This window comes from Patella vulgata, chromosome 6 (genome assembly GCF_932274485.2).
Source record: "Patella vulgata chromosome 6, xgPatVulg1.2, whole genome shotgun sequence".
Lineage (NCBI taxonomy): Eukaryota > Metazoa > Mollusca > Gastropoda > Patellidae > Patella > Patella vulgata.
Window position 1 is genome coordinate 6,415,346 of NC_065884.2, and position 17,445 is coordinate 6,432,790.

The window sequence follows — 17,445 nt, forward strand, 5'->3', positions numbered from 1 at the left end:
TTTCAAACCATGGATGGCCAACTGGATCAGTAAACATATGTTAACAGTTTTATATGTTTTGTATCATAAATGAAATGAAATGAAATGATTGGGGTTTAACGTCCTACTGTTCTTCTCCGATTGGGCTAATGAAGACGGGTATACGCCATACAGTGTACTGTGAGAGAAAAATTTGCCCAGACAGCGGCGCTACGCCTTACTCGTAAGGGATCTTTTACATGTACGCCAATGTATACACGGGGCTTCGGTTTTTCGTCTCATCCGAATGAATAGACAGCTGGCCATGTCAGTTTCTCCGTCCTGCACCACGTCGGAAAATATCTATGACCGCTATAGACTATGGACGACCAACGGGTTCAATAAAAATATTGTTTACTATTAATGTTTCTATGAAAGGAGGTGGCAGTAGGCACGGACAAAACATTGATTGTAGATAATTAAAAACCGGGAAAATATTGAAGTGAGTGATTACTATTTGGTTTTAGAGTTATTATCAACTGGAAGTCAGGATTTATTGCTGATGTACAGATAGTGTGTCCAATAATATAGATATCTAGTCGTATTTCTATTATGGATATTAAACAATAAATACACAAGCATGTATTCCCTTGATACTCGTTCTGATTGTATACATCCCGTTCTGTTCCAATACAACAAGGTATAATAAACATCAAATACAATCAATCTAAACATAGTGGTCAAATTATGGAAATGAAATGAAATGGAGTAGGCTATAACTTTTCTGCACCGATTGGGCTAATGAAGATGGGCATACACGGTAGAGTTATGTTATGTGGGAATTTGACAAGGCGGTGGCGTTTGCTTCTGTTTTTCGTTGAATAAACATTGAGAACAATCAATCTAAATATAGTGGTCAAGTTATGGAAATGAAATGCAATGGAGTAGAACTTTTCTGCACCGATTGGGCTATTGAAATGGCCATACATCATAGATGTTATGTGGGAATTTGCCCAGGCGGTGGCGCTTCCGCCTGTTCTTCGTCGAATTCCAACTGTAGAATACAACAAGGTATAATAAACAATCAATCTAAATATAGTGGTTAAATTATGGAAATGAAATGGGGTTTAACGCCCTTCTTCTCTGCGCCAACCGGGCTAAGGAAGACGGCCCTAAACCATGTGGCCTAAGAGGAAAGTTTGGGTTTATGACGTTTCTGCCTAGTCTGCGTCGAATTCCTACTGATGTGTGAATGGAACCTAGGTTTTTCGTCCCGTTCGAATGACTAGACGCTGGTCCTTGCCGATATTAAAGGATAGCGATGACAGTCATAGATATACCTGTTTAAACCAATAATACCGTAGGCCTCTAAACGGGCATGGAGGTTATCAAACACACAGCAACACTGCCATTTCTCCAACCGTTTTCCTTTGACTTTATTGTATTTATTAACGATTTTTCGAGGTCAATTTTCAAGATGACGCAACACTCTGGACCGTATTGCAATGTAAATGTGTACATACGGCACTAAACAAATACACCATCAATTTGTCCTCGATTACCTAGGTGTAAACGCAGCTATAAATAACTCAAATAATGTATACTTATAATATATGGTTTATGATCTGTCACATATAATATGATATGTAATAAAAACTATAACAGATTCTAAACAAATACACCATCAATTTTTCTTCGATTAGGTGTAAACATAGCTATAAATAACTATATTTGATATACTTATAATATTATTATGGTGTATGATCTGTCACATATAATATGATATGTAATAAAAACTATAGGGAGCCACGGTGGCTGGGTGGTTAAGACGCTGGCTCGCTAGCCTGGAGGTCGGGTGCACTTTTTCGATCCCTGCATTGGCCGAGAAAGTTCATCTGGATTTTCCGACGTGGTTTCCCCTTGCCAGTGGTGCAGAACAGAGGGCCTGACAAGGACAGCTGTCTAGTCCTTCGGATGAGACAAAAAACAGAGGTCCCGTGTATACATTAGAATGCACGTAAAAGATCCCTTGGCAGTTGGAATTCGATATAAGAGTAGGCGATAGTGCCGCTGCCCGGGCAAAATTTCCCTCATAGCACACTGTATGGCGTATGCCCGTCTTCATTAGCCCAGTATAGGAGCAGAACAGTAGGACGTTAAACCCCATTTCATTTCATTTCAATAAAAACTATAACAGATTCTAAACAAATACACCATCTATAAATAACTAAAAGCGTGTATATAATACTTGATATAATATTATTATGGTGTATGATCTGTCACGTGTATATAATACTTGATATAATATTATTATGGTGTATGATCTGTCACATGTAATATGATATGTAATACAAACTATAACAGACTCTAAACGTGTTTATAATACTTGATATAATATTATTATGGTGTATGATCTGTCACATGTAATGTGGTATGTAATACAAACTATAACAGACTCTAAACGTGTTTATAATACTTGCTATACTTATAATATTAGGGTTTATGACCTGTCATGTGTAATACGATATGTAATACAAACCAATACGATCTTGTGTCGATTGAATAATAGACTCTAAACCGGACTAACACTGACATTAACTATAGTTGTAATGTGATATGTAATACGAATCAATGCTATCGTTTCACCTATTAAATAATAGACGGATATATAATCTACCATTGAAATTAATTGTATTAAATATAATTAAATCGTGGTGGTGGGGGGGGTCAAGTTCCTACATTTGAGGACTAGGAGCTGTTCGCTAACAAGAGTTTATACGTTAGAATTAAGAGGGCGCGGTGGGGGGGGGGGGGCTTGGTCAAGATTCTCAGATTCTGTATCGCTCTGTGTTCTATCACATAGTGCAATCCCTGATTATTTCTTATAAAAACGACAAATTCCAACAGCTTAGATCGTCATATCATTACGTGACACATCGCAGAATAATAATGGCCGTCTATTTTACTACGCTGCAATTACGCAAACTACAAAATTATACCAATGTTTGTATTTTGAAGACTAAGATCGATCGTAGTGTATTTTATATTGGGAATATGATTATGAATAATAGTGATCATATCGATCAGTCTGGTATGAGAAGATATTAAACACGGTATATAGATACCTGGTGGTTATATATGATTATGAATGTGTACAGGTTATTAAATGAGTTTGGATTATGAATGAGTTGTGTAGATTACTATAATCTAACATCCGGTGGTTCTTGTATAAATCTCAGGTGTGAATAGAACCCTAATCAATACAGACGTGAATATAATAACACCTTGATAATATTGTAACTATACAAACTGGAATATAATAAAACAGCTTGATGGTGAAATATAGTAGCTATTCAAACTGTGATAACACCTTGATGGTGGGGGGGGGGGATATAATAACACATTAATGGTGGGGTGGGGGATATAATAACACATTGATGGTGTGTGTGTGTGTGTGTGGGGGGGGGGGGTATAATAACACCTTGATGATTTCGGGGAGGGGGGGGTATAATAACACTTTGATGGTGGGGTGGGGGATATAATAACACATTTATGGTGGATGAGGCGGGGGCGGGGGTATAATAACACCTTGATGGTGGTGAATTGGGGGTGGGGGCCGGAGGGATATAATAACACCTTGCACCTTGATGACGGGGGAAATATAATAACACCTTGATGGTGGGAGGGGGATATAATAACACGTTGATGACGGTGGGGGGGGAGGTGTATAATAACACCTTGATGGTGGTGGGGGATATAATAACACCTTGATGACGCGGCGAATATAATACCACCTTGATGATGGGAGGGGGGGGGGTATAATAATACCTTGATGAAGGGGGAATACAATAACACCTTGATGAAGCGGGGATATAATATCACCTTGATGGTGTAAACGTCAATGTGTAAACGGTACCTTGTTTTGTCGACCCACCCGAACGACTAAACACTATCCACAAGTTTCGAGTTTGTTTTCGATATTACTACTGTGGAAACAGACGTTCAACAATCAGCCACTATTATTACGTTTCTAGTATATCCCAGACACAATCGACCTAATATTGAGTTAATATTCTCCCCTTTCATGTCATTCAACTTAAGTTTTTCTGTCGATAAAAACACCACATGCTGTCTACATCACCTATAATAACCTCTAGATGTTCTAAGTATATACAGGGGGGTTGGATGGTCGAATGGTTAGCACGTGCGTGCTGTATCATAAGGCCTGTCATTAAGTCAACTGGCGTGGTTTCGTTTCACCACGGTTGTACGTGACAAGGAGTAGGGTTGCCTGTCCAACCTCGTGGGTTTTCTCCGGGTCTTCCGGTTTCCTCCCACTGCTAAAGACCCCTACGCGCAAGCGAATTATTGAAATAAAATTAAACCATATGTTAGTCCCGAAATGACTTAGTTTGTGTCGTGTGGACGTTAAACCCCATCTCTCTCTCTCTCTCTCTCTCTCTCTCTTTCTCTTGTTTAATACAATGACACGTCAGCACCCAACGGGCTATACATAGCGCCAAACCTGTCGTGTTCATAACCTATCCGCTCTAGAATTGCTACATGTTCTAAGTATATACAATCGTTTTATATAATGCTATGTGTGGCACGTCAGCACCCATCGGGCTCTATAGCGCCAACATGCCGTGTACATAACCTATCCGCTATTTATTAAAACATGTATTGAGCAAAAAGCATCGTTGAATACTCTGCAGCCATTGGACAACATTGCGCCTAACTCACAGACAGAGCACATAAGTTATCGGCTCTAGATATTACTACGTTCTCAGAATAACAAACGATGTATGACACGTGACTACTGGACACTATACGGACTATAACAAAAGAAGAAATATGATTATGGCAGCGTTTTATTGGGGCAATCGGTATCATAAACAAGCACAAGAAGTGATTGGTAGCCTCAATAATCTAGGGTTAGACCATCAATGGTAAAAAAGTTTATGATGTAATCGTAATACATAAATACAGTGGTTACAACGTAATCGTTATCCGTAAACAATATTGTTACAAATAACCTTGACCTAAAATGTGAATACCTGCAAGGTATTTTTTTGTACAGCACTGAATTCAATTCTCCCAATTCCTCGAAAGTTGTCAATTAAATGAGCTAAATCTCTGATATTTGGGACCTAGAAATTGACACAAAGGAGTCTGATGGCATATTATAATGTAATATGAATGTATATAAACTGATCTACATTCAATCATTTCTGTTACTCTAATTTCAAATCAGTTATGTTTGCCGAAAGACGCGAAAAGTCTCAATCAAATGGCAATCTTTAGCATCTGGTTATTCCAGTCTACACCAATAGTATTTATTGCGCATGCTCTCCGGATAAGAATATGGCGCCATCGTTTGTCATGACTTGTGGAATGTTTCTAGCCTCGTTCTCCGAGTCTCTTGTTACAAATGGCGCCGAAACGTAATGTTTATTTTGTCTTAAATATTGGATATCAGAAGCCCATCTTTTCCCGGTAAGATCACGCCATCATTGTTGATTTAAATTGACAAAATAATAAGTGTTTTCAATGTCGAAGAGTGTGGATGATGTTGAGTTAAAGACTTGGCTACGAAGATTTCTGGAGATGAGTGAGTCATGCGCCATCTGAATATGATATTCCATCCTATGCTTAGCCGTAACGAGAGAGAGAGAGAGAGAGAGAGAAATGGGGTTTAACGTCCACTCGACACAAACCAGGTCATTTCGACCATCCAACCCCCCGCTTAGCCGTAACGTTGGATTATGTCACGATGCCTAGATTTGTCTTCGGTACTGGTAGAACTTTTATAGGACTCAGTTTCATATCAGCCAAATGTAATTCTGTTACTTTGGAACGGTCCGGGTTGACAATCGAACACTTCCATAGATATCGTATTTCCGACAATCACTCTTTGGTGTAATGAATTAAAAGGGGCATATTTTATTCGTTATGGATATGATGGTAGAACTCTATTTAATTTCCCAGGAGATAATCCAGCAAATACATGTAAAGTATAAAACAAGTTTTTAAGCAATACAATACTTTAACTTTGTGTCTTTTCTGTATGTTACCACATTTTCATTTTACAATGGGGACACTCGATTGATAGCCCGTAACTTTGCGAATTGACAGAATTGTAATCGAGTTATACGGAATTCAGTCCGGTCACAGTTTTATGAGTCCCGACAACGGAGGTGGTCTGAGGAGAATCGTGACGTTATTACACACAGTAAACATGTGTCAACTATCGTGGTTGGTTGAGATGTTTTATTATTCAGTCAGCGTATACACGTAGGCTGATATTTCTGTTTTTACTCAATTGTTACTATTCTTACAGTTGACGGAAAATGAGATGATACGAAATGGGGTTTAGTCACTCGGCAAACCTCAGCAGATTCCAGTACCCTACATCTAGCCTCGGCTGTATGACGAAGTCCGCTATTGGAACTACTTTCAAGTTGCCGGATTACTAACGGCGTTGCCCATGACGACGCCTTTGACGAATGTTTTATCATACAAATATTTCAAAGTCAGAAGCTGTTTTTCTTTCAAGTTTATCCCATTTTCTTCGAACAAGGACAACTTTGCACTGAAAATTCTACAATATTGATAACTTTTTTTTTAAAAGCGGCAAGTTTTCCTAATAAGTAAACGGGTGCCGCATCGCAATTGTATAGGCGTAGGTACATTTCACTTACCGACATACAGCCGAGGCTAATGTCGACGAAACATAGGCCATACAGTGTGCTATGAGGGACAAACTGTGTTATGGCCTACTCTTATATCGAATTCCAACTGTCAAGGGTTCTTTCATGCGCACGCCAATGTGTACACGGGGCTTTCCTTTTTCGTCCTATCCGACCGACTAGACATCTCTCTAAGTCAGGCCCTCTGTCCTGCGGCACTGATAAGTTGGAAACCACGCTGAATGACCGAGAACAGTCAATTTCGGAACGAGTATCACAAATATTATAATAAACTGGATATTTCCATACCGGTAGATTGACATTTACTGAGACAGTTCACATGGATAACGTTTGTATTTGTTGAGAAATTAGACCAGTGGTGGTTGCGCCTTATGTCGTTTCTATTGCAGTTAATTCATGAATGAAAACTAGTTAAATATCAATATCATGTTCAATAGATTGTTTCTTTATTGTTAGGCCGACAATACAGGTTCCAACTTTAAGTACAGTAGAGTTTTAATCATTTCGTTATTTATGATAAAGATAAAGGTTCGGTTATTTTTCACCACAGGATTATTTCTTGATAAAGGTGAATTTTGACTTCGTGTTTCTTTTTCTACATAAGTTGATGAATTGAATTTTTACCGTATTTCAGTTTAGGTTAAATGTTTTTTTGGTATTTTTTTCACTATACGATATGATGTATTCGGGTCATGGCCCATAACGTGTTATTAGGGAAATTTTTGTAAAGATATGAACTGAATTTTTTTTTAATTGTCTGTATGTTTGTGTTTTCCTGAGTATGATGTCCTGTCCGTGTATTTGTTTTTGTGTAAATTTTGTGGGGTGCAGTCCCCCTGCACTTACTATTACGGTATTTCAGTTTAGATTAAATTATGTTGGCTTTTTTGTTTTTCATTATTCTGTATTTTGTATTCGGGTCATGGTCGATAACTTGTTATTAGGGAATTCTTGATAAAGATATGAACTGAATTCTTACCGTATTTCAGTTCAGTTTTTTTTTAATTATTTGCACTATACGATATTTTGTATTTGAGTCATGGTCAATAACTTGTTATTAAGGAAACTGTTGTAAAGATATGAATGGTGCAGTAGGCGTCTATAGAATATAAGAAGAATAGTTATACAATATAAAGTGTAACATCTGGTCTGGTTCTCACATCCTACTACTACTACAAGATCAATCTTAAAAAAAAACCTTATTCATCATTATCGATCATAATATATACTTATAGGTATTGATCTCTAGTATAGCCTTGTACAACAAGATGCTGCCAGAGCCACGTCTGAGCAACCCTCTAGATCATTACATGGCTTACATATTGAGTGGAATATTGAACACTAATATGACAGCCGATAAACGGACTGACAATCGAGACTATAAATGTATACACGGGGACCTCGGTTTTTCCGTCCCATCCGAACGACTAGACAGCTGTCATTGTCAGGCCCTCCTTCCTGCACCCCTGACAACTTTCTCGGATAACGCCAGGGTCGAACCTTAGCGAGTCAACATCTTAATCACTTAGCCAGAGTGGCCCCCATCTATATTTCAACTATTATAGCAAGAAGACCCTGCCTTTTCCCTAAATTTTACATAAGGTGTCTTTAAGTAGACATACAGTATTTGCCATGACATAACCATATTATGTATAAAGTTGGTGTGGAGGGTGGGGGAGGGGTGGATGGCCGAATGGTTAGCACGTGCGCATTGTATCATAAGTCCTGTCATTGAGTCAACTGGCGCGGTTTCGAATCCCCGGTTGTACGTGACAAGGAGTAGGGTCGCCTGTCCAGCCTCGTGGGTTTTCTCCGGGTCCTCCGGTTTCCTCCCCCTGCTAAACCTAAGCGCAAGCGAATTATTGAAATAAAAAATTAAACCATATGTTAGTCCCGAAACGACCTAGTTTGTGTCGAGTGGACGTTAACCCACATTTCTCTCTCTCTTTCTGTAAAAAGTTACAGGACATTTGTTAACTACGAGAATGTGACTCAGATGTTCTGAAAAGTCAGTGAAGTTTACCTCTTACACGGGATTCGCCATAGGATTTTACAATATTCAGTTATTCTCTAATTGGATTTCTTTACAAGATATATCGGGACGCAGTGTAAATACTTAACTTCTAACATACGTGCTATTTTTCAACACAGTCTAATTGGCGTGTCACATTTAATATTTAGAAAGGCTGGTTTTATGGACTGCATTAATAATAACGTCCGAGATACAATAGTTTATATTGACTGATGTTTAATTAAATATGTACGTCATAAGAGCAGTGTGTGTGCTTTATAATGTACTATTTCTAAAACTACTTTTAATATTAAACTGAATGTGGTATAGAACAGTTAATAAGTTCTATGTAATAAGTATAGACCTCTCCACATCTCCTTGAATAACGTCTATGTAATAATTGACTTAGATATTTGTGTGCACGCCTAGTATTTTCTCTATTTTTTACTTCACATTAGTCAAATATAGTAATACTGTAGAATATGGTCTCACATCATACGCAATAACGAGTTTTGTCTAATTTAAATTAATTAATATGCAAACGAGGGCGTCATCAATAGGTTGTCATGTAACGACATATTATCTGAAAATAGTGGGTGGGGGGATAAAATAAATTAATATTTGAACTAATGCTGTGTTACCACTGTCGTTCGATGCGTTACAATACGTCTGTCCTTATTAATAGAGACTTTTGGCAAGCGGAATTTTCCCATCCGTATCACGTATCCGTATCGTATACGTGATACGTTGCGTCAATGTAGTTTTGGCAGATTTTCGCGTCGCGTACGTGTGCGTCGATCAGCTGAGCTTAGTTCAATTACAGCATGATGGCAGATATCTACCAAGATCACCATCAGTACTAGTCAAGTGCCTATTAGAGCCGAGCTATTAAAAAAAAAAAATAATGTCGAATCTTATTTAAAATCTTCGACTTCGACTCGACTGCAATTTTTGGTTTCACTAATTTATCATTTCAGAAAGTTTATACCTCTTTACCAGATTTGCAATGTTCCGCCTACCTAAATTTAACACGTAGTTCAACCATCATGGTTAAAATCACATCAAATATACACCTTCGTTTTCTACAATACACAAAGATTCTTAAAAAGGCTACGATACAACATTTCGGCGTCTAAAAGTAGCAAAAATGACGGTAAAAGGACACGACAATGTTATACGGACCTTTTCCGTATGAACGCTGTTCGATACGTGCTGCCGTATCCGTGTGCCGTATCACGTATGAGAAATACACACACATTGATGACGTCACACGCACAATCCATACGGATACGCGATACGGACCAAAAATTAACGCTTGCCAAAAGTCTCTATTGAGTCCACGATCTGCTACGTGCAGATACGTTCGGATACGATCAACACGATTGCTACGAGCTGACAGGATCACCACAAATACTCCACGATTAAAACCACGATTTCAATCGTAGCGCAAATCGTAATAGTGGGAACCTAGCATACGTAAAATCAGTTTTTCCGCATCCGCGACTCCACATTTTACGAATGCGTGAAATTAATAGAAATATTTCACAAAGCATAACCAAAGCAGGAGACAGATTGGGAAATAATTCTGCAGTTCTTATAATTGTGTATTTTTATTTTCTATTTCGTTTGTTACAGAGTAATGTACGTGAAGAAGAACTAGGAGAAGAAATACAGAAATTAAAAGATAAAATAGCGATACGTCATACAAATAGTTCTGAACATCATAGTCAATTAGATCTGATGCGGCAAGAGATACAATTATTAACAGAGAGGAAGGCTGATTTAGAGAAGCGAGTTTATTCTTTAAATCAAGATAAATTATCTAATACATGTTCCCTGGAGGAAACACAAGAGAGGATTTTATTATTAGAAAGGCAATCGATAGAAAAAGACGTACAGGTTGGTTTATAATAAACTTATTCTAAATTAAATTAGAGAAAGACGTACATGCTCTTGTGAATGTGTTTAAATCAATTTATTCTGACACCGCACCCAGTTATTTAAAAGAATTTTTTGATTTCTATACTCCCCGGCGATTCAACCTTCGTTCTTCAAGTGATCGTAGCATATTGAGGATCCCTAAATATAATAAGCGCTCTGGTGATATGCTTTCTCCGTCAAAGCAGCTAAAATGTGGAATGATCTTCCAAAAACTCTTCGAGAGTCCTCTTCCATCCAGAGCTTAAAGACTAACTTAAAAACCTACTTATTTCAAAAATGTTTTTGAACTGTTTTGTTGTGAATGCGCTTAGAAACACTCATGTGTAATGAAGCGCTATATAAATCGAACAATAATAATAATAATGTTGGTTTATAATAAACGTATTCTACAGTAAAAGGACGGGAATGGGGTGTAAAGTCCCGTCAATACAAAGCTCTTGTCATTTTGAGACTAACATATGGTAAATTTGTATTTTTATGGTAATGTGAGCAATTTGGCCCTGGGAGCGGCGTTCCAGCATATTTTTCTTCGATTGCCAACTGTCAGGCAAATTTGTATCTTTATGGTTATATGAGCAATGTGAAAATATAGAATTTTGCCCAGGGAGCGGCGTTTATGCATGCTATTCGACGATGGCCAACTGCTGTTGCGGGTTCGTTTACGTGAATACAAACGTGTACACGGATTGACCCCGTGTCTTCGGCCTATCGACCGATTAAGCATTCCCCAGGGCGCATTCTACATTAATGATCGCATGATAACATATATGATTACTAACCAAACTATATAAGTTAGATATTTATTTATAAATTAGTACATACTTGACTTCCCTCTGCCATTTTACGTTCTGTCGGTATTGTTTAATACTTCCGGTTGACATTTTAAGACCTGTCGGCATTGTTAAATACGTCCGGTTGACATTTTACGGACTGTCGGTATTGTTAAACACCCCCGGTTGACATTTTAAGACCTGTCAACATTGTTACATACTTCCGGTTGAATTTTTACCTCTCGGTATTGTAAAATACGTCCGGTTGACAATTTACGGCCTGTCTGTATTGTTGCATACTTCCAGTTGACATTTTATGTCCTGTCGGCATTGTTAAATACTTCTGTTAACATTTTTCAACCTGTCGGCATTGTTACATACTTCCGGTTGACATTTTACGGCCTGTCATTATTGTTACATATTTAAATTTTGGTTGACATTTTACGTCCTGTCAATATTCTTACATACTTCCGGTTTACATTTTCCTCTCTGTCTATATTCTTACACACTTGACTTCCGGTTGACTTCAGATTAACAAGCAGACTCGAGAATTAGTGGAACTACAGGAGACCAACATGCATCTTCAAGCTACCATAGATCATATAACTTTACACAGATCATCTGATAATAACAAGGGTGACCAATCACAGACCCTGTTTAATGAGCTATCACAACTGTCATCTGGTACAGATCACGAGCATGCTAGAACACCATCCACATCAAATGGTTCAGATCAAGTGAGTAATCTCCCTTTATTTAATTAGATTAGATAATAGGCATCTTAAAGATGTAACGTAAAGTATTTGGAACTATTTTCTTTTGTTTAAAAAACAATATTTCTATTCTGGATCTCTGAGTGAACAGGCTTAGTCTATGTAACACCCCTCTCTCTGATTAAATATTCATCTAAAATCAAGTGAGTAATCTCCCTTTCCTCAATCTGATTAAGCTGTCTCCAGCTTAATGAACATTCCATATTTGGAAAGATCAAATATTCATAAAAAAAATCGGCTAATTATATTGAAATAGAAATTGGAATTTGATGCGAATCTTTTCATTGCTATTATTGATTTTGTAATTATAACAGCTTTCACTGAACGACAGTTGGCAACGGAGTATGTCTGCTGAGATGTTAGACATGGATGATTTTGAATGTGATGACGACATTGAACTTCCGGGATTACTCGCACACTCTACCATGTCACCTGACCTCGACTTCCTGCCAGAATTTCCCCGTCCCGTAGCTCCAGCACTGGATTGTGAAGATGATTTAGTAAGTTGAATTGTTGGATATTGTGATTGGGAATTAATTAATTGGACATTTGAGCTAAATGCATTTACGAATGAATGCAATTGGCTTTAACGTCCTACTTTTTGCACCAACCGGGCTAATGAAGACATGCATACGCCATACAATGTGCTATGATAGACATTTTGACCAGAGAGCATTTAAATTCCAACTTTCAAAGGTTCTTTCATGTGCACACAAAAGTGTACACGGGACGTCGGTTTTCCGTCCCACCCCGGAAAATCCCGAGAGACTGCTCGGCCAAGATCGGGTTCGAACCCCGCCTTATTCCCTGACCCACTGTGGCTGCCACATCTAGACTTTAGGTACCATTGTACAACACACTTCAATAAAAATTAAAACAGAACACACTTCATATAGAATTACAATTTTTTGTTTCTAGATGCGAAAGGTTGTGTTGGATGTGTTTAAACAATTAAAGAAAATGATTGCTGAAATCCGAGGTGAAGAAATATCTTCCTTCAGCAGTTCATTCGATGACGATCCTTCATCCAGGGGAGATAAGGCTGCTCAACTAGTAGGTTTGTTGGGAGAGTTACGGGACTTGATGGAAGACATGCAGATGTTCCCTTGCAGAAAGGTTTGTGTGCTAAACGAATATTTTGTAACTTTTTGTTTAGAAACGGAAATTAAAATATGCGTTCTCAATTAAATGTTTATTATGGTTTATATAAAAAAAAACCTCTTTGGATATGAACCAGATTCATATTTCGGAAATGAAATGAGGTTTAACGTCCTACTATTCTGCTTCGAACTGGACTAATGAAGACGGACATACGCCATACAGTGTGCTAAGATTGCAATTATGTCCGAACAGCGACACTACGACCTACTCTTATATCGAATTAAAACTGTCAAGGGATCTTTTACGTGAACGCCAAAGTGTTCACGGAACCTCGGTTTTTCTTCCCATTCGAACGACTGGACAGCTCTCCTTGTTAGGCCCTCCGTCCTGCATCACTGAGAAGGGGGAACCATGCCGGAAAATGCAAGAACACCCGACCTCTAGGCTAGCGAGCCAGCGTCTTACCCACTTAGTCACCATGACTCCCTTTATATTTTTGCTCAAATGTGACATCAACAAGATTCTGCTTGTTATAACATTTATTTCCTAAACATGTTTCATTGCCTTTTAGTTCCCTTGGTATGAAATTTAATAACATTTATTATGACAACTTGTGTGTCCCATTCCACTCTCCCCCCACCCTACCGCTAAATACTTTTACAGTTCTCCACGCCAGTACTGTGTAATATATTAGATTTTAACGGCTTTATTAACCAGATGTCGTGATGTCATATTTTTTTTTATTTCATAGTCTGATGCTATGGGTTTAGATTCAAGGGCAGTTGCTGGTATGGAGGAACATATCGGTGAATTACAGAGAGAGTTAGATATGACACAGCGCCACCTAGAACAGAATCAGTTAGATCTACAGCTTCGTGATGAACAACTGGAACAGAAAAATAGAGAATTTTCGAACATGGCGCACAAGGTATACTTAGTTTCATAGACAGTTGATATATTATCATGTTTTATTTGGGTTCTGTTCCCTGCACAGATTGTATTAGCATTCAACTTCCGTCTGTCGTAGACTGTGCAGATGTCTAATGCGCGAATCATTTCTGGTCTTTGTGCAGGCTTACCAGGTTCCAATTAGTGTGCGCACCAACTCCCATCTGGATGGGTGGAGTGGGGTGGGTGGGGTGGAAACTGATCTCTGGTCTCTGAACTAAAACGCCCTTGTTTGGAATCCAGACGATGATACCTAGTCGTGCACTTTTCCGTCAGCAGTTCATTCGATGACGATCCTTCATCCAGGGGAGATCTCAAATTTGCATTCAACAGACTTACTAGTATAGGTTTTTCCAGATTACAGGAGACTGGTTGATATGACATAAAGTTAGGTTGGGATATTCATACATAGACTGTATTAATGGTTAATATATAGGAGGTCTGGATGATAGAGAGAGAACGGGACAATGTAACGTGTGTCTTAAGATATACGACTTTAACACTTGAAGTTATATTTTTACTATTTTTTGCAAAACCTTCACTAAATATTTGTTTCCGATTTTCTCTCCCCCTTAGTATCTAATTCAAAAGGTGAGGGATATAGGATTTTACACAGTTTAACATAACTTTACATTACTTGTCTCTAGTGGTTCTTTTAATAGGACATTTCATATTTGTTTAGTTTTATTATTTCGTTTTTTTTACAAGTTTCTTGGTAGCCTGAGAAAAACTCTAACAATAGATTGTCACTTTACTCCAGGAATTTGAAAAGATTAAAAGACCGATTGTTCAGAATTCGCACTTGCTCACCACCAGTCTTTCTTTTATTATACGTCAACGCTGCAAACTTAACAATGTTTTTAAAACATATTTTCGAATAATTATTCATTGGAGATTGTTTTCCATGGAGATCACTCTAAATAGAATTTAACCTTTCTTTCGTTTCGTTCTCATATTTGGCTGCCATCTTTTGAATTGCAATAAGATCTCGAGACACGATTAATGGTCACATGACTTATCCTATCCAATAAAATAGATGGTTCGTCTAACGCTTTGATATTCTCACCGAGAAACTGACTCATTGATCTCAGCTTAACAATGGATGTCCTTGCAGTTTTGGTCCTCAAAAATTAATAAATCCGAAACGAAATAGAGGTTTACTTTTAATGGAGAGATTGAAAAAAGATAGAGAAATATTCTGAACAAAACGTCTGTACAATACAAGCGGCTTTTTCAGATAGATTAAAATTACTGCTTTTCTTTTCACGCTTTTGAAAGTCTGGCCTGCTGCGAATAGCTTTCTTCATGGTTCATTCTGCATGAATCAGAATTCATAAATCACAAGGAGCCCTGTCACGTGTCATGGAACGGGGATTGACCAATCAGCAATATAGATTAGAAATAATGTTTGGTTTAAACAATTGTGTTCTGTATGTATCATATCAAGGCTCGCCATAGTTGCCGGTTTTGTAAAGTAAGGGTTATAAAACAAGCTGAAGTTAATAGTAATCTGCCTTCCAATTTAAAGTTTCTTGGAAGTTTTGGGTACACATCAGAAATAAAACAGTTCGTCGCAGGCAAGATCTCACTAACTAAACAACATTAAATGTAAACTTGTCCGCACCGCTTTGGTCTTAAACACAGAAATTGTAACTTTTTGTTGGTGAATGTCTTCACCTGTTCTCTTTTTGTGAAATCTGCAAATATCTCTTATCGTTGCCCACTTTTACCCCAACCCAATTCTTGACGAACCATTCTGATTGGATGAATTAAATACTTTTTTTGTGATACAAATTATTAGAACGCACATTTTGATCGACCGTTTTCAGAACACCACCACCCCTTACCCTCTCCTAATCTCTAGTCTATTACTACAAGATACAACTCTTCTCAATTTAATAACGATCAGCCGATAAGTTGTAGAAAATTTTCGGCCCAATTTGGTAGGCCCAAAGTTACAGAATATGAATACATTGCAGGATATAAATAATTTTAATAATTCATTCATATTTAAGGCCAATTGTGCTTTACATCACACTTAGTAATACCTGCAAATAGCCGCACCTGGCAGCCCTGATTAAGTTGTTTAAGTTGGTGAACTGCAGGGCCCCTTTCTAGTGCGGGGCCCAATTTTGGAAATGGGTCAATTGTGCAAAAAACCTGCCCTGCATGTAATTAGGACTTCTCTTTTACAAACGTATTTCCCCAATATCGCAAATTATGTAGGCTGTAAATAGTGTTTTGTGGTAGTTCTAGATAGTTTTAATTTTAGATTATTTCAAGATAAGTAGACTTTGAATACATGCTATTAACAGTCAAAATGTAAACATATTGAATAGAATCTATTGGTTACATGTTTTCTAATACTTATTGTAAAAATAAATTCGAATTTCAGATCCTTATGATGTACACAATAAAATCTTGTTATGAATAATTGAATTAATCATGTTATGAAAACTTGAATTAATCAAACTATGAATAATTGAATTGGCCATGTTATGAATAATTTAATTAACCATGTTATGCATAATTTAATTAACCATGTTATGAATAATTTAATTAAACGTGAATTCATGTTATGAATACGTGAATTCATGTTATGAATAATTGAATTAATCATGCTATGAATAATTGAATTAATCATGCTATGAATAATTGAATTATTCATGCTATGAATAATTGAATTAACCATGTTAAAAATAATTGGTTGGTCAAGTTATAGTATTTGATTCTTTGGGTACTGAAAATTAATTACTACCGATGTAGTCACAACAAGCTAAAGCACTGTGATTTGATGTAGTACTTATTAAACATGTCATGTCAGAGAATGCATCCCAGTGATACAATAATAATTATTTAGAGACTTTCTGATAATTCAATTTTATAGACAAAATATAAAATTGAGCAAAATATATATTTTCTTGTTGAAAATCGTTGAAATTGTTCCTAAGTTCATATTACAAAAATGTATATTTAGTTACTACTCTATTGGACTTTAAACACAATATACAAGTTTATGGAAAGACAATTACTGATTTATTGTTTCAATGGCATTTAGTAATTGAACTGAAGTATACAGGTCACAATTCTATGGAATACAATTACTGCTTATTACTGAGCGACGTTTCGACTATGCTTTTCTAGTCATTATAATCATTGCTTGATAATGACTAGAGCAGCCAGCCTAGTCGAAACGTCGCTCAGTAATAAGCAGTAATTGTATTCCATAGAAT

The 17,445-nt window shown here is 37.3% G+C and overlaps 1 protein-coding gene across 2 annotated transcripts in view; it reads left to right on the top strand.

Annotated features, from left to right (window-relative positions):
• LOC126824921 (BICD family-like cargo adapter 2) overlaps nucleotides 1–17,445 on the top strand; it is a 37,831-nt gene that overhangs the window by 9,312 nt on the left and 11,074 nt on the right. The window contains exons 3-8 of one of the 2 annotated variants that reach the window (XM_050554371.2): nucleotides 10,315–10,578; nucleotides 11,921–12,127; nucleotides 12,478–12,663; nucleotides 13,082–13,279; nucleotides 14,016–14,192; nucleotides 14,789–14,803. In XM_050554371.2, the coding sequence (XP_050410328.1) occupies nucleotides 10,315–10,578; nucleotides 11,921–12,127; nucleotides 12,478–12,663; nucleotides 13,082–13,279; nucleotides 14,016–14,192; nucleotides 14,789–14,803 (1,047 nt within the window). The remainder of the gene's footprint in view (nucleotides 1–10,314; nucleotides 10,579–11,920; nucleotides 12,128–12,477; nucleotides 12,664–13,081; nucleotides 13,280–14,015; nucleotides 14,193–14,788; nucleotides 14,804–17,445) is intronic. The other variant, XM_050554372.2, reaches the window with a different exon arrangement.